General features: G+C 35.6%; 1 protein-coding gene across 5 annotated transcripts in view; it reads left to right on the top strand.

Moving 5' to 3' along the window:
* Positions 1-27,959, top strand: part of ARHGAP32 (Rho GTPase activating protein 32) — a 265,244-nt gene that overhangs the window by 61,977 nt on the left and 175,308 nt on the right. Inside the window, exons 1-2 of one of the 5 annotated variants that reach the window (XM_055304936.1) lie at positions 12,913-13,466; positions 14,076-14,147. The exons of 2 other annotated variants lie outside the window; for them this stretch is intronic. In XM_055304936.1, coding sequence (XP_055160911.1) covers positions 13,351-13,466; positions 14,076-14,147 — 188 coding nt within the window. In that variant the 5' untranslated portion in view covers positions 12,913-13,350. Of the gene's footprint in view, positions 1-12,912; positions 13,467-14,075; positions 14,148-27,959 lie in introns of those variants that run through there. 2 more of the 5 variants (XM_055304943.1, XM_055304938.1) reach the window with 2 other exon arrangements.

The raw sequence follows: 27,959 nt of genomic DNA, 5'->3' as shown, positions 1-27,959 counted from the left end.
GGTAAACCTCTGATAGGGTTTGGAGAATAAAGTAAGACATTAAATATATATTTTGGGGGACAACTAGGTAAGGGCCAAATAAAGTATAATTTGAGATCCAAATTAATTATATTTGGTAGTCCAAATAAGGTTTCTTTATATGTAAAATGAGCAGATTTTTAGCCCTCAAATTAAGCATTTGTTGCCTTCTTGTAAATATTTTGGATCACAGATATATAAGAACATAAATTTGAGTATATAACATGATGGGAACTTTCCTAGAGCATTTTGTACAAGCATACCTTGCTTTAATTGTCATCTCAAGTGTTTATAGTGGTACTATGTTATGTACTATAGTAGCTATCACATACCAATTGTGGTTGATTTGTGCAAGTACTTAAATAAGAAATGTTAGTGGAGAAATAAGTATAAATTAAGATAAATTAAGTGGTATGGTTAGTAATAGTGTAACTGTTATTGGTACAACTTTATTGTGAATAATTTGCCCCAGTAGAACCAAGAATTTCCGAATAAATAAGTCAGAAGGTGGTGACTTTCTTGCAGATTGCTGGAGCTCTGAGCCAAGAAAATAAAACTTGTTACATGTGTGTTTGTAATAAACCCCATTATTTTGCTTCCATTTCCCACAATGAGGGCCTTATTTGCTAACGAGGCAACTAGTGAGAGGGTGTAGTTGATGGTTATGTTGCTGGTACCATTCATTCACCTCTTAGTAATCACAACTAATGAACAGTTCTTCATATTTGAATTTATCAATATGAATTCTAAGTTACAGGGTCATATTTATACAATTTTAATACTCTTAGAAATGCTATTTATTTTGCTTGAATTATTGATCATTTCAGAAAGTAAAAGCATATCATTTGGGGCTGCATAATTTTTGTGCTCGTTTCTTTCTTATGAAACACCTGATCATTAAGCAACTGGGCTGTCAGATAAATAGAATCAACTGAAGAATTTCAAATGCAGATTCTAAGATCTGGTCTCTGGAAATCCAGTGGGTCTGTGTGGGGTTGGGAGAACCTGTATTTTTTTTTTTTTAAGCTACTCCTGTGATCATGATGTCCTGTCGAGTTTAGGAGCCAGCTACAGTTTGTGTAATTCTCTTACATTCTGAGGAACTCCTGGCTTTTGGTTTACATTGAAGGCACTGAGATGAGTAGGGGAGAGCTACATGTCCTGTTGTGTTACATGTTCAGTATTTTTGATGGCAACAATTTTATTCTGTGGTAAGATTTGAAAGATCTGACTGGCCCTAGAGGAGTATATATGAATAATGATACTGGTTTTAAAACTTTTTTTATACCATTCTTGCTGTAATGTGATATATGTGTTTCTGAAAAATCTTGTGGTTTTACAAATCATACGCCAAAAAGGTCTGATAAAAACAGTCGTACAAATCACTCAAAATATATTCAGCTTTGTATCCAGAGCACTAATAAAAGCAACACCAGTCCTAATAATAAAAATGAAGTTAAAAAGATGATATCAAATGGCGAGTAAGAAACATTACAGTAAATATAGGATTTTATCTTTAAAAAAAGGTTATGGTTGCTTGACAGAAAGGGTGTCATGAAGGGTGTCATGAAGCATTGAGGCTGCTGAATTACAGAGACAAGGGCAAAATATGCAAAATGAGGAAGTAGCATGCAAAAGCCCTGCCGATGTAGTGTGGGACTCCATTGAAACCAGCATCAAAATGGTATGAGTGGGTATTATGTACAGAACAATGATACCCTGCGTTTTATTGCATCCACCATATGGTCATGAACTTCCTGTTAAAACTGGTTGTACCTGACTGAAAACAGGGAAAAATTGTTATATATAATCTGGTTGTGATCTAATTCATATTACAGAAATGTGTATATAACAGAAGAGATCATATTTAGTGATCATTTTGGCGAACAGTGTAGTGATGATCTCTGGACTCTGACTCCCAGCTCCACCCTTGTGTCCTTAGGCAAATCATTTACCCTTTTTATGCCTATTTCTCTTGTATTATTAAAAGTATTTTCAAAGTGTTTTTGAAAATATTGTAGGGCAGCAGAAAGGAGAATGCTTTGGACTGGGGAGTGATTTGAAAATTTTTTTAGTGGAGGAGACATTTTACCTGTTCCTTCACAAATAACCTAAGAGGTAAATACCACTTATAAATTGTGTGACCTTGGGCAAGCCTCAGTTCCCACTTAAGTAATACAGGGATAGTGTTGTTTTCTTGATCACTCCACTAGGTTGTTGTGGGTATTGGAACTAAAATGAGATACTTTGTGAAAATTTACCATACAGTTAGTGGTAAGGTAGGAAAAGGAAACATGAATTTTTAGAGTTTATACTAGCTGACTTCGTATGAGGTGGTCCTTAAGATTTCTTCCAACTTTGGGGATCCCTGGGTGGCGCAGCGGTTTAGCGCCTGCCTTTGGCCCAGGGCGCGATCCTGGAGACCCGGGATCGAATCCCACGTCGGGCTCCTGGTGCATGGAGCCTGCTTCTCCCTCTGCCTATGTCTCTGCCTCTCTCTCTTTCTCTCTCTCTGTGTGTGACTCTCATAAAAAAAAAATTTAAAGATTTCTTCCAACTATGAAGATAGTTAAATTTCTGACATTTTTATAAGTGCTAATCATAGTTTCGAGTTGTGTGTATTCTCTGACACAAGTATTTATCTGGTCCTTCATTCTTTTCAGTATTATGTAGTCATTGGGCAAATTTTTCTTTACCATTTAGACATTTACACCACATACTCAGACAAATGTTCCTGATTTCAGAGATGATAGCCTAACGCGAATGTCAGTCAATTTAAGAATTATCCCCACATTGATTCACAGCTGGGGTCTATACAGTTGAGCATTCTGACATCTTGGTGTTATTTCCCGAATGTTTTGAATACTGATATCCTTGGATAATCTGGTTAATGGTTTATGTCATCTGTGACTTTTTTTAAAAAAAGATTTTATTTATTTGAGAGAGAGTGAGCGAGCATGAGCATGAGCCAGGGACAGGGGCAGAGGGAGAGGGAGAAGCAGACTCCCCACTGAGTAAGGAGTGGGGCTTGATCTCAGGACCCTGGGGTCACGACCTGAATCTAAGGTAGATGCTTAATCAACTGAGGCACCCAGGTGCCCCTCATCTGTGAATTTTTTTTTAAAGATTTATTTATTTATTTATTCATGATAGAGAGAAAGGCAGAGACACAGGCAGAGGGAGAAGCAGGCTCCATGCCAGAAGCCCAATGCGGGACTCGATCCCAGGACTCCAGGACCACGCCCTGGGCCAAAGGCAGGCGCCAAACCGCCGAGCCACCCAGGGATCCCCTCAGCTGTGAATTTTTAAGGAGTCACGTGTTTACTTTTTGTCCTCCTCCTTTTACCCTCATATTTTCCCTTAGCTGACCAGGGACTCCTGTCTTTCATCTAGGTCTTCCTTCCTCCCCATCCTTGTTTAAAACTAACTTCTTTTGTCTTGCCAATTTAGTAAAATTAAGTTCTAATTAAAATAATTTTCAACTTACGGTTTGAATGCTCAACAAGCTTGACACTCTCAAAGATAATTTGCTTTTAAATTGTTGTTAATCAAAATAAATCTCTAAATAGGTAATGAGTCAGTTTTATTAATGAATGTGTGCATATTTTTGAACTGTTTGGGGATAGAAAAAAGGATTGAAAATTTGTTTCAAGCCACACTTGAAGGAAGATCCTTAGTTTTTCCCTTAGAAAACAATACTGTGACCATATTTTCTTGTTGTCTACTCATTTCATGGAATGTGTTAACCTGTTTTTATTGTTCTTTAATATTTGACTGTGTAGTTTAGGAAAATTAGAGTGAATTCAATTCTCAGTGCTTTTTCTTTTAAACGTTCAGTTCCCCCAAATTCCCACTCTTCCCTTGGCTTACTTTCTCTTTGTCATTTGCTTTGAAATATGTCAGAATGCTTTAAAAATAGTAAACTCCTTGTACTAGTCTTAGGTGATGTTTTTATTGTGCTGTTATCTGTTTTGTATTTTATATCTGAAAAATGACAGAGTGGATGCTAATCATTGGCTGGTTGTTTGATGCTGGCAGACAAACCATGATGAATTGTCTTTTCCATTTGTTCACCTAAGAACTTCTTGTTAGTTTGTGAAAATAGTCGATAATTATAGAATCTTTTTTTGTTTTAACTATTCTTTGGCTTGTAGATTCTGATACACTGGTCAAATAATAACTGTTTTCTCGGGGTAGATGGAGAGGAGATGGTCTAGTTCTTGGCAAACTCTGTTGGATTTCCAAGCTCATGAAGATGTTTATTGTTTATCTCTCTTACACATTGTATGGGAATTGGTATGGGAATTTCTAAGATATGCAACCTGTTATATAGATTCATCTTTGACCTCTTGATTCCTACTAATGATTTAATTTCAGATGTTTAAGAGTGAATTAAATTTACTGTACTAGGTATTGGGGTAGTTCTATATTTCAACTTTATTCATCTAACTGGTAGTTTATTCCAGGATATCAGTTGTTTCTAATTCCTGTCCAAATAGGAGCCATGATAATGTTTCTGTCCCCTCTTTTAAGGATATTCCATAGTTCATACAGCTTTCATGTTGCCATTCTAAAATAATAGGGACTGACTAGTGGCAAACATACTGGGTAGAGTTTTAGTATTAGTCCTAGATTGTTCAGATATGTGCAGTTATTGCCAATGAACTTAGATCATGTAGGAGGACATGTAGATGTCATAGGTGGCAGTAGAGGATGCAAGAACCTGTTTAGGTTAGAAGTCAAAACAACCTTGAAACCTCTTAACATGTGTTGCCTTGAATAGCTGCCCCACTAATACCCGTTTAAGTCATTGGAAGAATATATTATCTATAGCCTTTTGGTTACTTTTGCTTTATCTTTACTGATATTTTACCACTTTGTTTATTTGTTCATTTGATTAATATTTATTTTAGAAGGCTGGTAGATGAGTCAGAAAATATCAAAGCATTCCATATAGCTTTTAAGAATTAATACAGGTAGGGGCATCTGGGTGGCTCAGTTACTTAGGGCTCTGCCTTTGGCTCAGGTCTTGGTCTTAGGGGCCTGGGATCGAGCCCCCCCACTGGGTTCCCTGCTCAGGGAGGAATCTGTTTCTCCCTCTCCCTTCCTTCCTCCCCTGTTTGTGTGCATGCTCGCGCACGCTCTCTCTCTCTCTCTCTCTCTCTCTCTCTAAGTAAAGAAATAAAATATTTTTTTTAAAAAGAATTAAAGCCTGTTAAATGGAAATATGATAGCTCGAGGAGTCTGTAGGACCAGACTCTTGGCATATTAGTCAGCAAAATTCTGAGTGTTAGAGAATGTGCAGATTTGATTTCTTTAACAAATATGTGACAAAAATGAAGGAGGATTATTAACTGTAACTATTAACTGTAATACCACCATGTGTGGACTTTGTGATTGAAACAAACCATTTGTTTAAAAAAAAAAGATTCCTGACAATTAGAAAGCCTAATGCATTGACTATGTATTTATGATTTTAAGGGATTATTGGCTGATTACTTTAGGTGAGATAATGGTATTTTAGTAATTTACAAAAGAGTCCTTATCTCATGAGAATTTTTATTCTTCTAAAGAAGTTTAACATTTTTTAGTAGATCCAAAACATAGATTCATGAAACATCTTTCTTTTACTATGTCTTCTGTGTTTTTTTTTTTAGCACTATTTACAAATGTTGTAAATGTGTTACAAATACAAACTATTTACAAATGTTGTGGTACATAGATAGTGTATATCTCTTGTTTCATCTGATCAATTGCAGTATAATTGGGCAAGGTTATTCTGATCAGATGAAGAAATTGAATTTAAGAGATCTCAATTGCCTGAGTTCACATAGGTAATAATTGGCACAGAGGAATTTGAATGATCTTAACTTTATTAAATTAAAAAAAAATCAACATTATTTCCTAAATGAAAACCATGGATACTTAGCACTGCTGTTTTCAAATTGCTTTGTATATTTAACTTGAAGACTACTTATAAATAGTAAAATAGTAGTTTAATAAATTACAAATCAGTAAATAATAAGTTCAGTTTCTAAACATACTTATCTTTTTTTTTAAAGGTTTTATTGATTTATTTGAGAGAGAGTGAGTGATAGAGAATGTACAAGCAGGGGCAGAGGGAGAAGCAGACTACCTGCTGAGTGGGGAGCCTGACGTGAGGCTCAATCCCAGGACTCCAGGATCATGACCTGAGCCGAAGGCAGGTCATGACTGAGCCACCCAGGCACTCCAGAACATGCTTATCTTACCACAAGGGCATAGAATCTGAAGATTCTGAATTGACATTTCAGAAACAGTATTATTATTTTGAAGTACTTTTTGATATATTATAAAATATACTTTGCATTTACTACATCTTTTGAAAACATCACATGAAAACATCACATGAAAAGCACCACAGATAGTAATATTAATGTCTGGTTCTAGCCAAATCAGAAGAAATAGGCAGATAATCCCTAATTAATGTGTCATTCAAACTTAAATATAAATCTGCATACCTTTTATTATTTTATTTTATTTTAAAAAATGATTTTATTTATTTATTCATGAGAGACACAGAGAAGCAGAGACATAGGCAGAGGGAGAAGCAGGTTCCCTGCTGGGAGCCCTATGTGGGACTCGATCCCTGGACCATGGGATCATGACCTGAGCCAAAGGCAGACGCTCAACCACTGAGCCATCCAGGTACCCCAAGTCTACGTATATTAACTTCTTTTTACTTCTGTATTATAGTTTACTCACCAAAAGATTACATTATTACTATTATTACTATTTTTGTAATTGATTAAATTTACCAGAAGAAATTTCTGTAACAATGGATAATGGGGAAAAAAAATCATTGAATCATTTTGCTTTCTCCCCTGATTGTTACTCCTTAAGTTTACATTTACCATTTTTCTTTGAAATATCATTAACAGGAGGTGATCCAGTTACAGGAATTATCAGAAGTACTGTACATAAATTTCAGTTTTTTTGCCAAGATCATAGTTTTCTAAGGCCCTAAACTTGTAATGGAAACCTTTTGGTTCTGTATCTCACCGATGATGACATATTCAATCACAATTCTAGCTCAGGAAATAATTTCTTTAATTCAGTGTTATATTAAAGAATACCGAGTTTTATTTTATTTTTATTTTTTATTTTTAAAGATTTTATTTATTTATTCATGAGAGACAGAGAGAGAGAGAGAGAGAGAGAGAGAGAGAGAGAGGCAGGCAGAGACACAGGCAGAGGGAGAAGCAGGCTCCATGCAGGGAGCCTGACATGGGACTCGATCCTGGGTCTCCAGGATCAGGCCCTGGGCTGAAGGCGGCGCTAAACCGCTGAGCTACCCGGGCTCCCCAGAATACTGAGTTTTAATTGTCTTTATAAGGCCTTTACCAAATCAGTTGCAGCATAATTCTTAATTTTCAAACACTATACTTTTATTACTTTTTAGCAGTGTTTTCATTTAACCATTACATGTAGATGTTGTATTTTAGTGGCCTTAAATTCATTGCTAGAAGAATTATAACTTGTTTCACTGTATAGTTTTGGTTATTTTATCTGTAGATTGAAACACTGTTGTGAGTAGTGTCTCAGACCAGTGAGGATTTGTTGAGATCTCTAGATTATGGTGAAGTCGGTGCTTTTGTTTTGTTTTTACTGAGTCTCCTAATGGAATGCTCACGTTAAGACAACTTGCCCGTAATGTGTGCCCATGGCTTGGTAGATGTATGAATCGTTCTCTGCAGTCTCTAATTCCATTTGAAAGAATATGTTAATGCTGATACCATGTTCTTTTTCCCTAGTGCAAGAGCACCTTGAGCTCTTGAGTATGTATGTATGTATGTATGTATGTATGTATGTATTCATTCATTCATTCATTCATGAGAGAGACACAGAGAGAGGTGGAAACACAGGCAGAGGGGGAAGGAGGCTCCCTGCTTAAAAACATTGTAGATAAATTAAAGAAAAAAGTAAAAATTACCCAGAGTATTTTTGTTATATGATTTCCAAGTCTTTATATGTGTATATATATATATATATATATTTCTTTTTTCTTATAATAATGGTATCTGCTCTATATAGTTTCTAATTTTTTTTGTTTACAGTTAATGATACCAAACAGACTATATCATTATGGTTAAAATTTGTGTCAAGGAAGTCTGGTTAGGTAGACTGTCATAGTATTTTTCTTCAGTCAGTATTTACATGAGATGAAGATTCTAGAATGTGTAACAACTGATGGTAGTTACTGATACAGTGAAAACATAGCCTGAGATTATATATTTGTTGAAGGCAGTATTCTACATTATAATAAATACTGCAGATTTTTAAACTTGAATACCAGCAAGTATGCTTTTAATCTTTGGTTGGCTAAGGATACAGAATTTAAAAACAATAGATGGTTTTAGTTAAATATTGAGAGCTTATGCATATACTTGCTAAATTTCCACTTAAATTCACTTATTAGAGAGATTGGAAATGTCATGCTGAATTGTCTTATGATCTAGTTTTATATGTACTTTGTAATCCTTATATTAATGTAATGAGAGGAGTATTTGAACTTTCAGTTCTAATTTTTGATTTTCCATTCTTTACATTTATAAAGGGACTCAAATAAGTAGAAAATTATTTCTTATTTGAGATTTACTTCCCTTCATTTATTAGATTACTACTCTCTTTCAAATATGGTAAAAACTGCTAAGTGATAAAACTAAAGAAAGCCAAGTATTTAAGATGAAATATCTTACTTCTCAGTTTTTGTACAATCACAACAATAAAAGCATTCCGTGGTGTCAGTGAGGATGTGCATGATGTCTGTCCTTTATAGAGGATCTTATCTTTACTGTGCAATATGATGGTTTCATTACATGCATTATTTCTTATCCACACATTAACTTTACAAGGTTATTATTATTCCTCTTTTAGAGATTACCAAACTGAGACTCACTTTAAGTTACTTACCTCAAGCCGCACTGTCTATAAATGACATAGTTGAAATTTGAACCAATGTCTGATTTCAAAATATTCCCATTTCTATTGAAATTTTTTTCCAGTTTCATAAGACAGCTTTTTGGAATATAATAGATTTTTTTTAAATACATACATTATTGTGATAGAAGTGATGTATTGTTAAGATATCCATTTTTTTGAAGTTTAGCATTTTTGAAGAGTTGTTCAGAGTTAGATCCCTCTTGAAATATATATTTCTAAAGAGGCAAAATCTAACATGATAGGTTCCATTTTCTAGTCAAATAGATTTTTCTGTTATTTTTAAAGCGACCTATAGAGGAACATGTTAAATCGCTTTACTGTACTGTAGATATTTTAATGAAATTTATTTATAAATAAACAAATACATTTATTTTAGTTAAATAAATTTTAACAAAATAAAGTATACATAATTGTTTGCCCTTTCGATATATTTGTAAACTCAACTAGTTGTCTGTGTATGATGATTCAGAACACAAGAGTATTGTATAGTAAGAAAATAATTATTCTTTTGAAGTTAGTTATTGCAGTGTAACATACCTACAAACCACCTACAACTGGTTAGAAAAACAATTGAAAAAATTTAAAGACATTATTTATTACTTATTTAGAGAGAGAGTACACAAGTAGGGGGAGGGGCAGAGGCTGAGGGCGAGAGAGGATCTCAAGTAGACCCCGCTCTGATCATGGAGTCTGGCTTGGGGCTTGATCCCATGACTATGAGATCCTGAGATCATGAACTGAGCTGATATCGAGTTGGCTGTTCAACCGACTGAGCCAACCAGGCCACCTGGTTAGAAAAACAAGTTAAAGATACAAGTAATCTGGAATTTAGAATGAATATATAGTATAAAAATGATTAATGATGGATGACATTTGTACATTATATTTTGTGATTTTTACATTGGAAGAAAGTCTTCAGTTGCAAATATTTTAGGAGGATTCATGCTTATTAACTTTTCTTTCTAATAGTTATACACATGCACACACACATACATTAATTACACCTAGACATGTTATTCACATTGAGAATACACAATTTTTGGTATATCTGTGTTTAGAATCATAATTGTGAAGCATTCTGTGGATAAAGCTTGGTGCCTAGTTCAGGAGATCTTTTTTTTTTTTATTAATTTTTTTATTTATTTATGATAGTCACAGAGAGAGAGAGAGAGAGGCAGAGACACAGGCAGAGGGAGAAGCAGGCTCCATGCACCGGGAGCCCGACGTGGGACTCGATCCCGGGTCTCCAGGATCGCGCCCTGGGCCAAAGGCAGGCGCCAAACCGCTGCGCCACCCAGGGATCCCTAGTTCAGGAGATCTTGATTGACCTTTTGGCTATGTGCCACGGGGTGTTTTGAACAGAATTGATAAAACAATTCTAAGTTAAAGTGTTGGTAAAGGAGCATGAAATGGGAGTATCAGGACCCTGGTTCTTGGTTCCTGCCCTGCTGCTGTTTTGTTTTGTGATCACTTACGTGTACCTTTTTTTTTTTTTTTGTAGTCAACCCAAATGTGTGGAGGATGCTGTATAGAAATGAATGCAGGTCGCCAGTATACAACAGAATTAAGAGATCAGAGCAGGCCAAGCTAATGAGCTAATGTAATTGAAATTGCAAGGCACGTATTTTCTCCATAGAAGTACTTCATATGGTGGTTAGATTTTTAGGTAGATTTTTAAAAAGTATTTTAAATGCAGACTTATAAACTGAGTAACCCTGGACAGATTATTATGCTAAACTTCAATTTCTTCACCTGTAATGTAAGGATTAAAATAGCTCCTACCTGTGAGGATTACCTAATTAATTAGAATTATTTTGTAAGGCCCGTGGCACAATGCTTGGCACAGAAAGTAAGTGTATATTTGCTGTTGTTATTACTACTTTACTGCTGCTAGAAAAATAAGCTACCTTAAAAACATTTTTCTTGAAAAAAAGAAAACATTCTAATTTCAGATTCTTAAACTCTTGCTAAAATTCCTTTTCCTCTTGCTGCGGTGGATTTAGAAATTCCCCTTTCCCTTTGTCTTCCTTATCGCTTGGTCAGTAGAAGATAAAGAACCAACTGGTTGTAAACTGTCCGTGATTTGGCCTGTGGTTTAGGTCAGAGACTTGTGCCCCCACAAAAGTTTGTTGGGGACGTGAAGCCTGATCAGGTTTTAAAGCAGTCAGGGAAAGGAGTGAAAGCAATTGTGGTCTTCAGGGATATGGAGTCCTTTCAGCTTTTGGCAACCCCAGTGATCGACTCCGCTTTGTTCCTTACATGCCCTCTGCCATTCACTACCTTATGTTTCTGCTGGATTTTCACTAGCTATTGAGGAAGGGAACAGAAAATAGGTTGATTTTGAAGCTGAAACCTTTTTTTTGAACTCCTGATAGCAGAGTCAAAACTGTGAGAGCTGTGGAAGGTCTTCCTTGGTGCATAGGTCAGGTTGGTGGGATGGAAGGCTGTCACCGCAGTGGGGTGGGCGGGGAGGTACGGTTCTGCAGTGGTCCTAGGACTAGAAACGAAGATGTCCCGGGTGAGCTTGTGTTGATTAGACCGCCCTAGCATTCTCTGTAAAACTACTGCTTACAGTTCACATTTTCAGGTTTGAAAGGGCTTGAGAAAGTGAGGCAAATCAATGACAGTAATGAAGGAGCAAAAGAAAGAATTAAAAGGAAAGGTGAGTTGGACTCATGAAACACATTAAAGGAGTTAGATATGTTCAGAAGAAAAAAGCAGACCCAAATACTGTTATTTTAACATTTAAAAATCTGATTCTTTGCTGAGGGATATAAAAGGCTGTTAAAGTTAGTTATTATTTTTGCAAGGGTGATATGCGCACAGTACAGTGAAAACCTGTCTCCCTCTCGTTCCGTGTTTTCCCCCTGGAGACAGCAGCTTTCACTGGTGCTGTCCTGTGCATCTTTTGTGCATGTAGTCCTGTGTGTTTCTCCTTCCTCTTCTTTGAAAATGTGTTTGGGAACATGTCATCTGTACTGTTGTCCACATTTGCCTCTTTTTTCTTTGCCTTGATACTGTGCCTTAGTCGTGACCAGTAGGGCCCCCTTGAGTTTCTCTACCCAAGTGTATTGCATTCCGTTCGGTGGAGATTCTGTAAATTGATTATCCAGTTTTCCATTAATGAGCAAGCTAGGTGGTTTTTGCTATTCTGTTGTTATAAAGTTTACTGCTGTGAATATTTCTGTTTCTTTGTTATTTCCACCTGTGAAAATAAAGTAATTTCCCAGGGCAGCCCGGGTGGCTCAGCCGCCTTCGGCCCAGGGCGCGATCCTGGAGACCCTGGATCGAGTCCCACGTCGGGCTCCCTGCATGGAGCCTGCTCCTCCCTCTGCCTGTGTCTCTGCCTCTCTGTCTCTCCGTGTCTCTGATGAATAAAAATAAATAAATAAATAAATAAAAAACAGTAATTTCCTAGAAAGGGAATTGCTGGGCCAAAAGATGAGTATCTGACGTATCAGTGTTTGGTACCAATGTGGTTATTTTCTGAGTAACAGTTGTGTTACTGTCAGTGTTACAGATGCTGTAGTCTTCACTCCTTTCCCAGCAAGTCATTTTATTGCTGCCATGGGCGTCTGCAGTTTAAGTGGTGTGTTAAAAATGTCGCATGCTTTTATTTGGTGTAATTGTCAATGTCTTTTAACTTCTGGTATTTATTTATTTATTTTTCTTTAAAAGGCCTTGGACAAGCCTGGCTGTTATGTCCCATTTTGGATACCTGAGCAAGGTGTATCTGGCAGTTATTACTGCGGGGAAGGAAAGATGGGTGTAATATGAGAAGGCATGAAGTTGGGCAGGTCCCTGCTGCATGCTTGTCATGTCTCTGAGTTGCGATCCTCCTTAACTGTGAGGTCTGTAACTGTGCCTCTCATTGTGGTTGGCCCAGGAGACTTCTACATCATAGTGTTATCTTTCCGGTTTTCGGTTTACCTTTCATAATTCATCTTGAAATAGCAAAATAAGAAAATCTTGTACTTTGAAACTGTCTGTTTTTAACTTGTTAACTGGAAACTCGCGTGGAGAAAAATAGTTATTAGATCAATAATTAGTGAAAACTCACCTTCATTTGGGTTCTGTGTTGGATTATGTAGGTCACAGAGCCTGAGGCGGTGGGAGGGGCCTCGGTGTCACAGGTGTGGAGCCCTAGGATGCAGTGAGTGTGCTCTATGTGATTTCCTGTCTTTACCCCAACTGTGATTAGAATAGTACGTAATAGACTGTGGCCCGGCGTGATCACAGATCACTGTGCATCAGCCACACACCTGGGTGTACGTAAACAGAGCCGGACAACTTGAACATTGGTGGTGTTCTTTATTTCATGCCTTGAGGATTAAATTTTTTGAATACAAGATGGAGACTGAAAGTGAGAGTAGCACTTCGGGAGATGATAGTGTCTTTGGGTTGGATTCTGAAGTTATAACCGAGATGACTGGCAGTGAAGAGGGAGAGAGGGAAGATGACTTCAGGTAATTATGGAATTCACCCTTCTCTCTCTCTCTCACTTTTGTTCCTCTGTCCACTCTCTCCACCCCTGCACCCGTTTCCGATCCTTCCAGTTGTAATCTCTTCTCTGGTGAGACCATCTTTTTTTTTTCTCTGGGGAACGCTTTGGAGCTGAAAAGAACAGGTTTCTAGTCGCACGAAGGGCTCTTCATTCCACAACATGCCCTGAGCTTATAAAATGCATTTTAAATGACTTGTTAGAACACCAGGAAGAGAAGGTGTTAGACAGGTTTTGTAGTAGCATTTCAGGAATTTCAAGTAGAGACTCATAATGAATGAAGTACCACTCCTTCCTGTATCTGATTTGTACCCAATAGATTTGATCTGAATTTGAATATAATAGGTTTTTCTTCCTCTTTTTTTGGAATGTTTGTATGTATCTGTGCGCAGGTGCATGGATACTTCTGTTGCTTTGTTCATGTGTATGAAACATTTTGACCATAAGTACACATTAATTATTTCATGGCTTTGATCCCTACTCTTGTCCCTGACCTTATGTCTTACTCCCCTACCTCTCTTGGGAATCTTTCTTGGTTTTGAATTTCTAGTTGTAACTTCATAACTTCTTTTAGGGAATGCCTCCTAATTAAGCAGATCTTGAAGTTTGGTGGCACGTGTGAAGAAAAAGGTTTTACCTGCAGCTTGTGAGTGCCATTGGTTTATTCTGTTTTAAATTTTATTTTATTTATTTATTTATTTATTTATTTATTTATTTATTTATTTATTTTTTGTTTTAAATTTTAGAAGGCTTTTTTTTTTTTCAAACAGGTTAGCAAATTCATTCTTTTGGAGTTATTAAATCATGAAGAAGTTTGTTCTCTATATTATCACTGCCACCCACGTGAGCAATTAAACATCTTTTATAATTTTACCTGTGAGTGCTTGGGTAGGTGAACATACCATTATTTATATCAGATCTTGTCTTTATGTTTAATGTTCAAAAAGAGTCTCTCTCAAGTTAAAGAATTTCTTTATCCACAGATTTGATTTTTAATATCTAGGATAGGGGAGCCTGGGTGGCTCAGTCTGTTGACTATCCAGTTCTTGGTTTTGGATCAGCTCATGATCTCGGGGTTCTGAGACTGAGCCCCACGTTGGGTTGTGTGCACAGGGCAGAGTCAGCTTGAGATTCTCTCAGCCTCCCTCTGCCCCTCCTCCTGCTGCCTCACACACTCTCTCTCATAAATAAAATCTTAAAAAAACTAAAGGATAAATGGCAGAAAGGATTAAATATAAGGAAGTCTTGATAGCTCACATTAAATTTCCCACTCAGTGTTTAAAATGAATAAGTATGTTTTAAATTTTGTAGAAAAGCTTAATGTTCAAAGTATGAAAATGGACTATTAGCATATGAAGTTCTTTTTTTGTATCAACTTTCTCATTCTTCCTATGATTTTATGTGGCCTTTCCTATGTGAGTAAGCTACTTCTCTACCAAAATATGCTTTTTTTATGTTTCATAAATTCTTTATAATATGGTCAGTGTCTCATGGACAGTTAGAAAAAAATAAAGCATGTATTTTGTCGGTATTAAAACTGTTTAACTTGGTATTAAAATTATAAAAGTTATTTTGGGGTATTAGTCAAAGGAAGAAATAATCCAGACTTTGTTGTTGTAATAGATTTGGTACTGTCATCCTTGACTTACTTGTTAGGCAACAGGAGCCTATCTGGGTTTTTCTTCTGACTATTAAATTTGAAAGCAAATCTTTCTTTTTTCTTCAAGACTATGTGATAGCATTTTCATCCTGAGAAACTGAACTCTAGTGTTTGCATTGTTTTAGGAAACCATGACACACCACAGGGCATTGATCCTTTTTATAATATAACAAGTTAAAAACAGACAGATATTCATATCTGAATATCCTCATTGCTCTCCCAGACCAAATATACCTTTGAGATTTGATCTTTCTTTGTCAGTGCAACAAAGAGATCTGGGTAAGGCCATATTTCATGTAGTGTTTCTCACCTATTCAGCAGTAAGACATGAGGAAATGTGGCAGCAGAGTGCTTTTATGACATTCGCAGCGGCGTTCCAGCTAAAATGCCTAACAGAAAAATGTGTGTGTGGGTGTCGAAGGTGAAGGGTTGTGGTAGGAGAGTTGCAGCTGTAACCTTGGGAGAACTAAATAGTAGACTCAGTGTTACACATGAGAAGTGTTTTAATAAAAGCAATTTAGTAATTAAGAAAATATACGGAAAACGCTTCACGTGTTTAAAATCTATGCTAATACACATTAAATTAAACTGTGTTATTGTTTACATTCTAGTTAATTTTCATTTACACACAATAGCATTGTGTCATTTGAGACACTGTGACTGAGAAAATCATACCCTACCTACGATGTAGGTTTGTGGTGCTTCTAGCTATCATCTGCCTCAGGAAGAAGTACTCACAGAGGGGCATTCATATTTATCCATTAGCTTTTGGAATAACATTTATTTTTATTGGCTGGAGGAAAGGATACTTTTTCTTACATTCTAGCACTGTGGGAAGTTGCCCAATCTCCTTCATTGCAGTAGTTCAAACTTGTCTACCACTGACTCACAAATCTCTCATTTTCTGAGTTCTCATTTGTAGAGTAAAGCTATTACCTACCCATTATCACTGTTAAAATAGTTCTTCGACTAGAACATTTAGAGATTGCCATAGTCCTTAGAGTAGAAGAGTCCTTAAGAATCATTAGAAGAGCCCTTCCGTCAGGAGGAATATGGTACAGAAGAGGAAAAGGAGAGGTGCTTTAAATATTTTAAGAAAGAAAAATTTAATTTTGGAGTTGTTATATGCAGCGTATTAAGCCAAATATGTTATGTGCAGTTTGTCACTTATCTGTCAATTCTATAAAGTTGGTAGTATTTTTCCCATTTTCCAGATGAGGAAATTGTCACTCAGAAAGGCACACATAGACCACGTTGTAAGTATATGGTAAAGCAAAATTTTGAACCGAGATGGAAATGAATTTGAAAGTGAAAGACTAGTGAAATATGTAACTGTTAAATCTTAGTTCTGAAATTCCTTTCTTAGGAAGGGATTTTGAGTAATGGTGATATATATACAACAAACATAAAAGTGAACTAGCGCATACAATAATGTGATCTTTTAGACACCTAACAGTTATTACTAACTCGCAATCATGAAAGGTATTGGTTCTTTGGCATTTAAGGTTAGAAATGTTTATTATATAATCTAGTTAATCTTTTCTAATATTATATTATTGACAGATACATAGCCTGGCAAATATGACATATTGTTTGAAACACAGATGATACAGTGCATAGTTGAACCACATCTTTAGAACTGTGCACGTTTAATTAATTAATTAACTAATTAATTATTTTAGAGCATGAGCAGAGAATAGGGCAGAAGGAGAGAGAGAGAATCTCAAGCAGAGTCTGCAATGAGTGCAGAGCCCGAAGTCGTATTCCTTCCCATGACCCCAGAAATCATGACCTGAGTTAAAACTAAGAGTCTGTTGCTCAACTGGCTGAGCCACCCAGGTGCCCCATAGAACCATGTGCTTTTTTTTTAATATTTTTTTTTGATTTTTTATTTATTTATGGTAGAGAGAGAGAAAGAGAGAGAGAGGCAGAGACACAGGCACAGGGAGAAGCAGGCTCCATGCACCGGGAGCCCGACGTGGGATTCGATCCTGGGTCTCCATCCTGGATGGTGCCCTGGGCCAAAGGCAGGCGCCAAACCGCTGCGCCACCCAGGGATCCCGAACCATGTGCTTTTGAAATCAATCTGTAGATGCCTTTACTTATATCTCCATCATAATAACATGATCTTAAGTGAGAAGAAAACTCCTAACTTTAATTAAACTAGATAACATAGTGAGCATATATTAATTTTTTACAATGTCTTTATTGTTTTATAGCAACATAAGCTTAATAATAGTTCATGTACTTGATTGGTTGGTTGGTTTTATTAATTTTCTGCCTTATTTGAAATGATACTGTGAGAAGATACTGCAGCAGCCTAAATAAGTAACCAATGGCTTGGAATATGGGATTATATTTCTTCTAGGTTCTTGCTTTTCTTGTAGATCTTATAATGCTTTATTTTGATTGGTTGAACTACTGTGGAAGCCTGTAAAGCTGTTTCATGACTCCCTGCTTTTAATAACATGACTGTTCTTTTGTTGTCTTCGGAAATTATTGATTTTGGGTTTCCTCAGTGAGGGTTTTTTTTTTTTTTTTTTTAAATTGTTAAAGTAGGCTTCATGCCCTGTGTGGAGCCCAAGAGAGAGCTTGATCTCACAACCCTGAGATCAAGACCTGAGCTGAGATCAAGAGTTGAATGCTTAACTGAGCCACCCAAGCACCCCTCCACCATCCCAGTCAGTTTTTATGAGCCTGGAAAGGTAGACAGGTAGCATTAACAATTAACCAATGACATATATACCAGTATCACAACCCAAGTCTATTTTATAGTCTGTGACTTTTTATAGGCATCTCAGCCTTAATAATCTGTTATGTATAATACCAAAAAAGATGTGTATGGTGCAAAGATGATATTCTGTAACATTGGATTTATTATCTAGAATACAGGTTAGGTCTTAAAATATTCTTTCAACATAAAATATAATTTTCACTGAACACACTTTTATCGGTGTCACAAAGATAATACATTTAATTGGGATCAGCAAAGTCTGATGTGAACATCACTTAATCTCAGAAAATTTTATGCAGTATTGAAGTCTAGCCTTTAGGCTGTCTTTATAATCTGTGAAATAAATCTGTCTTACCCATGAGGCATGCTGGTACAAGGCTTTCTTGGTATTTCAGTAATTAAACTCTTTGGGATGGAATCCAAGGTGAATGTTTCTTATATTTATCTGTGAGTTTTTTGATGTTCATGAAGGGCCTTAGAGAACAGTATAATACTATATGAAAGTTCCTGACTATTAGGTTGTTTATTTAAACATTTGAAAACCAATTTTTCCATAACCTTTGTATTTAACTTAAATTTAAATTAAACTCCCTTAAACAGTCATTTCCATGTTCACACGTAGTAAATGAAAATTCCTGAAACCTATAAAGCTCTGTTTATAAATGTAAGATAGTCCCTTTAAAAAGAAAATCAAGTGACAGCTTAGCAAGATTAAAATCAGAACAAGCAAAACCATTCTAGATATTTAATTTTAGAACATCTGATATACTTTTATATACTGTTAATGATTAGCTTCCCTTTCCATGCTTATGTTGAGATATGTATTTTATTATTAGAAAATCAAAGAATTTCTTCCACTCAGATGTGAAGTTCTCTTTTCTTTTCTCCTTCCTCTTCTCTTAAGATGAGATCTTCAGAATACTTTTCCTTCTCCTTTTTCCTCAGTCCTCTTTGGATACTCGTAAATTTGCCATGCTCCTGCCCCACCAGAAAGCCTCAGTTTTTGCTAAGATGTTTTAATTTTTTCTATCATTCATTCGGATTTAATGATGTATCATTGCTTAGTCCTTACTGTTGTTTCCTTTTTATCATCTTCCATCTTAACGTGTCTCTTCTGGTTCATTTGTTTCCTGGTAGATATTTTCTTGAGTACTTTGTTGACATAAGTTCTGTGAGCAATATAATCTGATTTCTCACATATGCTTATGCCATCTTTTCCCTTTCTCTTTCATAGGCAACTTGTACTTTCTGTCTGAATGCTTATAGCATTTTTTTTATCCTTAGTTTACATGTATTTTATCATCAGTTCTTCAGCTTGGAGCTCAGTGACTTTCAATCCCTAGATTCAGGTCTTCATGTTAGGACAGATTTTTTTTTATCGTTACCTATTATTTATTTAATTGTTGCCTCTCTTCTGTCTGCAGTAATTGTCTCCTTGTGGAACCTATTTATTGCATATCAGGTCTCCTTAATCTGTCCTTTTCTCATGATATATTTCTCTTTACCTTTTTATTTTCTGATTTGATGTATTTCTTATACTTGTTCTTTAGGCCACTAGTAAACTATTCTTTAGTCTTCCAAATTCAATCTAAGTAGGGAAATAATTTTTAAGTGTTCTTTTTCATATTTAGATATGGCATATACACTGGTACATGTAAATAATACATTTCTGTTACTGTGTTCTTCAGCTTTGTGACTTCATTCAGTGTACATGTGCTATTTGTTCTGACTGAACAGAATTTGTGCTTTGAACTATTAAGCTAGAGATCTGTCCTTCTTTGCCTCCTTCCCTTAACTGTTCTCATTAGTAGTCCCATGATGCATATAGCTTCTTGTAGGTGCAAACACCCACATTAGGAGCCCTAGTCCGTCTAATTGATGGTTAAATTTCTTTACAGAGTAATTTTCCAGTTTTTATTAATTCCTTGGGGGCAAATACCTCTTTTGTTGTGGAGAGAAGTGGGAGTGGGAGTATAGCTTCCTTCAGCCTCTGTTTTTCTCCTCTGGCTTACCAGTCAGTATGATCCCACTTGCTTATTGTCCTCCAGGAGTTTATCGAGATCTCTGGCCTGTTGATTCCACCCATATCATTCTTTTAAGGATTTATTCCCTTTTACTTAGTTTTCAGAGATTTTTCAGAGACTTAGAGATCTCTTTCTTAACGTACATGCAGTCTTGGATTGGAAGTCTACTAGTACTTTGTCCCAGGGCTTTTGAGAGGAAACTTCTGAAGAGAGCATTCAGTGAGACAGAATCTTGGTGTCTGTAACCCAGTCTCATGTGTGTCTGGAGATGTAAATGGCTTGTTTCAGTGTCTTCTTCAGGATGTCAAGTGGAAACTTCTGGGAGCAAACAGTCTGCCAAATCTGGAGTGACTGAGATGTGTTAATGGTGCTTCAATTTTCCTATCTGCAAAACAGCGCTAATAATAGTGTATCAGATAGTAACTACTTAGAAGATGTAATAGACAAAAAGGTGCCAATTTTAAGAACAACAAAAAATAAAATACCCAGAAATAAGCTTAATAAGGAACTAAGACATATTTGAAGAAAATAGCAAGCATTAGTGAAGGACATAAAAGAAATTGGGAAGAAATGAAAAGATACACCTTGTTCATAGCTGGGAATATTTAACATCATCTAGATGTCAGTTTATTATAAATTCATGTGATAATAAGAATGCTTTTTAAAAACCTAGACAATTAGATAGCTTTGCTAAGGAACTTTGGGAAGATGAAAAGAAGCAAGGACTAATGAACCAGATATTATACTATGAAGTCTAAGTAATTAAAACCTTGTAGTGCTAATGCCTGAATAGAAGGCATAATGGATGGGATAGAATGGAAAGTCTAAAATAGACTCAAAAACACGGAAGATCCAGGTATGATGAAGATGGCTTCTCAAATACCAATAGGGATAATGTGTGCTATTCAGTAAGTATTTTGGGGAAAACTCAATATGTATCAGTGGAAAATAGAAAAAATAGAAAAAATTGAAGGCCTACCTCATAGCAAGGATAAATTCCAAAATGATCAAAGATATAAGTATATTAAATGAAATCATAAAAATTTTAAAAGAACACATGGGAAAATTAAAAAAAATAATTGGGGGTTGAGAAGACTTTTAGAACCGTAATTTAAAACACAAAACCCATAAGGGAAAGAGTTCTGAAATTCAGCTACATAAAATATAAAACATCTGCATTATAAAAATAAGCAAGGACAAATGACAACATGGGAAAATACTTGGAACCCATATTACAGATGAGGGACTAATTTCTTTAATACATAAAGAACTAAAAATAGATAAGAAAAGACTAACCCGGGACACCAGGGTGGCTCAGCAGTTGAGTGTCTGCCTTCTGCTCAGGGTGTGATCTCAGGATCTGGGGGAGAGTTCCATATCGGGCTCCCTGCAGGGGTCCTACTTCTCCCTCTGCCTGTGTCTCTGCCTCTCTCTGTCTCTCATGAATAAATAAGCAAAATCTTAAAAAAAAAAAAAAAAAGAAAAGATATGCCTGAATGTAAGCAGTCCCTTAGGTAACACTTCTCAGGCAGTGTGTCACTTGAATTTCTCTGTGAAGTTTAACACAAGTATAATTTTTCATTAGCCACAAAGAAGATTCATAGAAAGATAAAGTATGTGTCAGAGAGTTAAATACTTTTTAAATGAAGGAGATGGTAAGGCTGGTTCCCACAATATGTGGAAAGTGATTTTTTTCCTCCTTTTGCTTGAAAATATGCAGGTACAAATCTGACATTTTACAGAAAGCTCTTGTAAATAAAGTATTAGATTCTTTAGGTTTTATTGGTTAGTAAAACACTGTCTTTTCTGTTATATATGAAACTATAATTAATCACGTTAAGGGTAAAATTTGTCCATAATTTAAAAAGCATGGAACAAAAGGATCAATTAAATAAATAGATATTAAATTTTTATGGAGTTGATTCAGTGTTATATGACACAAAATGTATATAATTTCTAAATATTTTACAATGTGTACTATTTAACCAATAAACTTTTTATTTATATAACTTGGATATAATAAAATCCACAAATCATGAATGTATAGCTTGAAGAGTTTATATAAATGTTTATATCCATGTAAACACAACCCAATCAAGATATAAATTACTTTAGCATGCCACAAAACACTTGCCCCTCCTAGTCAACACATGTCTCAAAGGTAACCCTTATTCTGGCTTCTGTCACAGTAGATTTGTTTTGCCTGCCCTTGGATTATATGTAAGTAAAATTAAAAATATGTACTCTTCCCCTCCAGCTTTATAGAGCTATAATTGTCATGTAATATTGTTTTAGATATTCAACATGAGGATTTGATACACTTACTTATTGAGATTAGCATATACTTTGGTCTGGCTTCTGTTTCTCAACGTTTATGATCATTTCTTGCAAATTGCAGCAATAATTCTTTTTCACTTCTGTGTAGTTTTATATGGAAAATAGTACAAATTACATACCTATTGTATTTCTCTTTTTCTCCCTTTATTAAATATATGATATCAGTATATATAAATTATTTGATATTTGCATTTGACCTCACTTTGCTGAATTATTTTATTCTAATTGCTGAACACATTGTGTCATCTTCAAATGATGAGAATCCTTTTTCCCTTTTAAGTTTTATATTAATTAGTTAATTATTTTTAAGTAGCTCTGCCATGGAGCCCAAAGCAAGGCTTAAACTCCCAACCCTAAGACCAAGAATCGAGCTGACACTAAGTCAGATGCTTAACCACTTGAGCCACCCAAGAGCCCTTCCCTTCTAATTTTTATACCTTTTATTTCTTTTTCTTGTTAAAAAAAAAAAACTTAAGACATCAAGTAAAATGTTGTATAGAAGATATTCTTACCTTGTTCACGACCTTTTTGACCTTGCTTGTCATTAGGAAAGCATCAGTATTTCACCATTAAGTTTGAAGTTATCTCCGTGTGTTTTTATAACCTTCACGTAACTATTTATATTTAGAAAAATTGTGAATATGTATTATACCTATTAAAATGAGATAATTTTTTTATTCCTTTAATTATATGGTCAGTTATAGCGAATGACTTTAGAATGTGAAAACAGTTTGGATTTTGGGCTAAAACTTAGGTAGACACTGTGTGTATATCCTTTTTGTAAATCAATGGGTTTGATTTGTTACTTCTTTGTTTAGAAGTTGTGTAACTATGTTAATGATTTTGATATACAATTTTCTTTTCTGTTAATGTCTTTAATGGCTTTGTTATGAAGATTGTCCTGGCCTCATGGAACAGGTTGAAAAGGGGGTCTTCCTTTTATTTCTATACTCTGGAGGGTTATAATGTTGCTATTATTTATTCCTTGAATGTTTGAAAGAATTCCCCACTGAATCCATAGGGACTTGGAGTTTTCATACAGCCTCAGCTTCTTTAATAGCAAAGGACCATTGAAAAGTATTTGGTTTCTTTTTTCATTTTTGGTAAGTTGTATTCTTCAGGGAATTTGTCCATTTCAATGAAATTCACAAATGTATTGGAATAAAGTTGTTTGTAATGTCCTCAGAATCTTTTTGTCTGTAGACTTTCTAGTTATAACTCTCTTTTCATTGTTTATATTTTGTGTTCTGTTTTTTTCTTGATGAACCTTGCTAGGTATTGTCCATTTTATTAATCTTTCAGAGTTGGTGTTTTATTTCACTTGTATTTTATTTAACAATTTTTTTCTTCTTTCTACTTTCCTGGAATTATTTACTATTCTTTTTCTAGATTTTTGTAATGGAGGCTTAGAACATTTGTTTTTGACTTATCTTATTTCCAATAACTGGAATTTAGAGGTCTGAAGTTTGCTCTGTTTTAGTTGTATCCCACAGATTTTAATATGTTATATTTTTATTATCATTCAGATAAAAATATATTCTCATTTTCATTGTGATTTCATGTATTTGATTCATGAATTCAGAACTGTGTTTTGTAATTTCCATACATTTGGGAGATAATTGACTTTTAGTATAATTTGGTACTGGTCACAAAACACTTCATTTATGGTTTAAATTCTTTATATTTGCTGAGACCTGCTTCATTGTCTGGATTAAAGACTCTTGGTAAATGTTTAATATGCTGTTGAAAAGAATATATATTCTGCAGTTGTTAGGTTTAGTGTTGTAGTTCAGGTTGAAAGGTGGGTTGTTCAGATCTCCTATATACTTATTTTTTATCTGCTTATTCTATGAGTCACTGAGAAATATTTGTTAAAATCTGAAACTGTAACTGTGGATTTATTTATTTTCTTTTTAGTTCTTTTAAGTTTTGCTTTATGTATTGAGAAGCTAAGTTATTTATTACATATAGATTTTGTTTATTATATCATGGTTACTTAACACTTTATCATGAAATATTCCTCTTTAACTATTTTAATTAGAATTTTTAGTCCAGATGCATTGTCAGTGAGCAGTAATGTTTTGAAAGGAATCTCAGTAGGTCTCAATAATGGGCTTAAAATATTTGGTAAACCGTGTTGTAAAGAGGTGTGCTGTCCTCCAGGTTTTGTTGTTCCATTTATAGAGCACAGGCAGATTAGATTTAGTATAATTCTTAAGGGTTTTAGCATTTTCAGAATGGTAAATAAACATTGGCTTCAACTTAAAGTCACCAGCTGCATTAGCTCCTAATAAGAGCCAGCCTGTCCTTTGAAGCTTTGAAGCCAAGGACTGACATCTCCTCTCTAGCTGCAAAAGTCCTAGATGGCATCTTCTTCCAATTTAAGGCTGTGTTGTCTACATTGAAAATCTGTTTATAGTGTAGCCACTTTCATTAATTATCCTAGCTACATCTGCTGGATAACTTCCTATAGCTTCTGCATCAGCACTTACTGCTTCACCTTGCACTGTTATAGAGATGGCTTCTTTTCTTAAACTTCATGAATTAGCTTCTGCTAGTTTCAAAGTCTTCTGTAGCTTCCTCATTTTTATCAGACTTCACAGAGTTGAAGAGAGTTAGGACTTTGCTCTGGATTAGGCCTTGGCTTTAAGGGAATGTTGTGGCTGTCTTGATCTTCTGTCCAGACCACTAAAATTTTCTCCATATGAGTGATAAGGCTCTTTTGCTTTTTTATCTTCCATGTGTTCACTTTAGTAGGAAATGCAAGAATTTTTCCTTTGCATTCACAACTTGGCTGTTTGGCATAAGAGGCCTAGCTTTTGACTTATCTTGGCTTTTGACACATCTTCCTCACTAACTTTTTTTTTTAAGATTTTATTTATTTATTCATGAGAGACAGAGAGAGAGAGAGAGAGAGAGAGAGAGGCAGGCAAGAGACACAGGCAGAGGGAGAAGCAGGCTCCATGCAGGGAGCCTGATGTGGGACTCGATCTCAGGACTCCAGGTTCACGCCCTGGGCCAAAGGCAGGCACTAAACCACTGAGCCACCCAGGGATCCCCACTTCCTCACTAACTTAATACATTCTATCTTTTGATACAAAATGGTAGACATTTGGGGGGGAAAAGAGGTGCTTGGGTGGCTCAGTTGGTTAAGTGACTCTTAATTTCGGCTCAGGACATGATCCTCAGGGTTGTGAGATCGAGTCCCACATTGGGATTTGCATTGGGTGTGCAGCCTGCTTAAGAATCTCTCTCTCTGGGATGCCTGGGTGGCTCAGCAGTTGAGCCTCTGTCTTTGGCTCAGGGCCTGATCCCATTCCTGGGATCAAGTCCCATATCGGACTCCCTACAGGGAGCCTGCTTCTCCCTCTGCATGTCTCTTCCTCTGTGTCTCTCATGAATAAATAAATAAAATCTTAAAAAAAGAGAGAAGAATCTCTCTCTCCTTTTCTTTCTGCCCCTCCCTATCTCCTTCTCTTAAAAAAAATTAAAAAATAAAGTAAGAGGCTTTTGACTCTTCACTTGAACACTTAAGAGACTGCTTTAGAGTTATTAATTGGCCTAATTTCAGTATTGTTTTGTCTCAGAATAGGGAGGTATGAAGAAAGGGAGAGAGACGGGAATGACTGGAGGAGGAGTCAGAACACGATGGCCAATTGTTGGATCAGAAAAATGCATTTATTAAATTTGGCATCTTATGTAGGCACTGTTTGTGGCACCTCAAAACAATTATAATGATAAAATCAGAGATAACAGATCACAGATCACCATAACAAATATAATAGCAATGAAAAAGTTTGAAATACTGGGAATCACTAAAATGTAACAGAGACATGAAGTGAGCAAATGGTGTTGGAAAAATGGTGCTGATAGACTTCCTCGACACAGGGTTGTCATTTGTTAAAAAATGCAGTATCTCTGAAGTGTAATAAAATGAAGAGCAATGCAATGAAGTATGCCTATAGTAATTTTCTATGTCTTCCACTCCCCAGCCCCTGGTGACCACTAAATACACTTTTTGTCCCCCTGTGACTTTGACTCTTTTGGACATTTTGTATATATGCAGTAATATAATATATGGTCTTTTGCGTCTAAGTTGTTTGTACATTTTGTTTGTCCATTCTTCAAGTGATAAGCATTTTGGTTGTTTTTACTTTTTGGCTATTATAAATACTGGTATGAATATTCATGTATGAATTTATGTTGAACATGTTTTTATTTCTCTTGGTTAAATATCTAGGAATGGAATTGCTGTATTATATGGTATTTGTATAGTTAGTATTTTGATTATAAGATACTATAATATTTTGTCAATCTGTTTTCTTCAGTGACTGCACCATTTAAATTCCTACCATGCTTGCCAACCAGTCTAGTCACTTTAATAATTATTAATAATATACTTGAATTCTACTACCTTCATACTTATATTTTAATTTACCTTGTTTATTCTTTGTACCTTTATTCTTCATTTCTCTGATTTCTCTTGGGTTAATCAAGTATGTTTTCTTTTAAAAGATCTCTTAAGAAAATAAAAGATCTCTTCATCTTTTTACTTACACATTTATTTACTATTGTTCTAGTAGTTACTGTAAAGGTTGCAACATACATCTGACTTATTGTATTCTTTTCTAAAATAGTGTGTATTTCATTTCCCAGCAAATAGAAAATGTCTATAATAATTGCCTATGTCTCTTATCCTTTGTGCTTTTTATGTCTATTATAAATCTTACGGAATATTATTTTTGCTTTTACATAAGTTTTTAGTGGTATTTATTTATTTTAGAGAGAGAAAGTGGGTGTGCATGAGCAGGGGTAGAGATGTTGGGTTAGAGGAAGAAGCAGACTCCCCTGCTAAGCAAGGAGACTGATGCAGGGTTTGATCCCAGGACCCCAGGATTATGACCTGAGCCAAAGGCAGATGCTTAACTGAGCCACCCCAGGCACCCCTTTTTGTCAGTTTTTAAAACATTATTTACTTAAATTTTGTCACCTTTTCCTTCACTGTGCTCTTCATGAATTTCTGTAGTTTTGGGATCAGCTTCCTTCATTCAGAATAATTCTATTTCTTTCATGAAGGTCTCTTGGTGGTAAATTTTTTAGCTTTTGTCTGAAAATAACTTATTTTCCCTACTTTAAAAAAATTTAATTACATAGACTCCATGCCCAGTTTGTGGAGCCCAGTGTGTGGCCTGAATTCATGACCCTGATCAGGATCAAGACCTGACTTGATATCAAGAGTTAGGCAGTTAACCAACTGAGCTACCCAGGTGCCCCATTTTTCTTACTTTTTAAATGGGTGACTTTTATTTTATTTAAAGATTTTATTTATTTATTCATGAGAGACACAGAGAGAGAGAGAGAAAGAGAGAGAGAGGGAGAGGCACAGAGACCGGCAGAGAGAGAAGCAGGCTCCATTGCAGGGAGCTCGATGTGAGACTTGATCCCAGGTCTCTAGGATTACGCCCTGGGCTGAAGGTGGCGCTAAACCGCTGAGCCACCCAGGCTGCTCAATAGATGACTTTTAATGGATGATTTTAGATGATTCTAGGTTGGCATTATATTTTCCTGAAGGTTTGCTCCATTATCTTATCCATTTCCATCGAAATGTCCTCCCACATTGTTACTGTTGCATCTTTGAAGTCAACTCTTCTTTTATTCTCTGGCTTCTTTTAAGAATTGCAATTACTGCTTTTTTTTTCTTTA

The sequence above is a fragment of the Nyctereutes procyonoides genome, unplaced genomic scaffold, assembly GCF_905146905.1.
Source record: "Nyctereutes procyonoides isolate TBG_1078 unplaced genomic scaffold, NYPRO_anot_genome, whole genome shotgun sequence".
Classification (NCBI taxonomy): domain Eukaryota; kingdom Metazoa; phylum Chordata; class Mammalia; order Carnivora; family Canidae; genus Nyctereutes; species Nyctereutes procyonoides.
The sequence above is the reverse complement of the archived record's forward strand: the minus strand, read 5'-3'. Positions and strand labels throughout refer to the sequence as shown.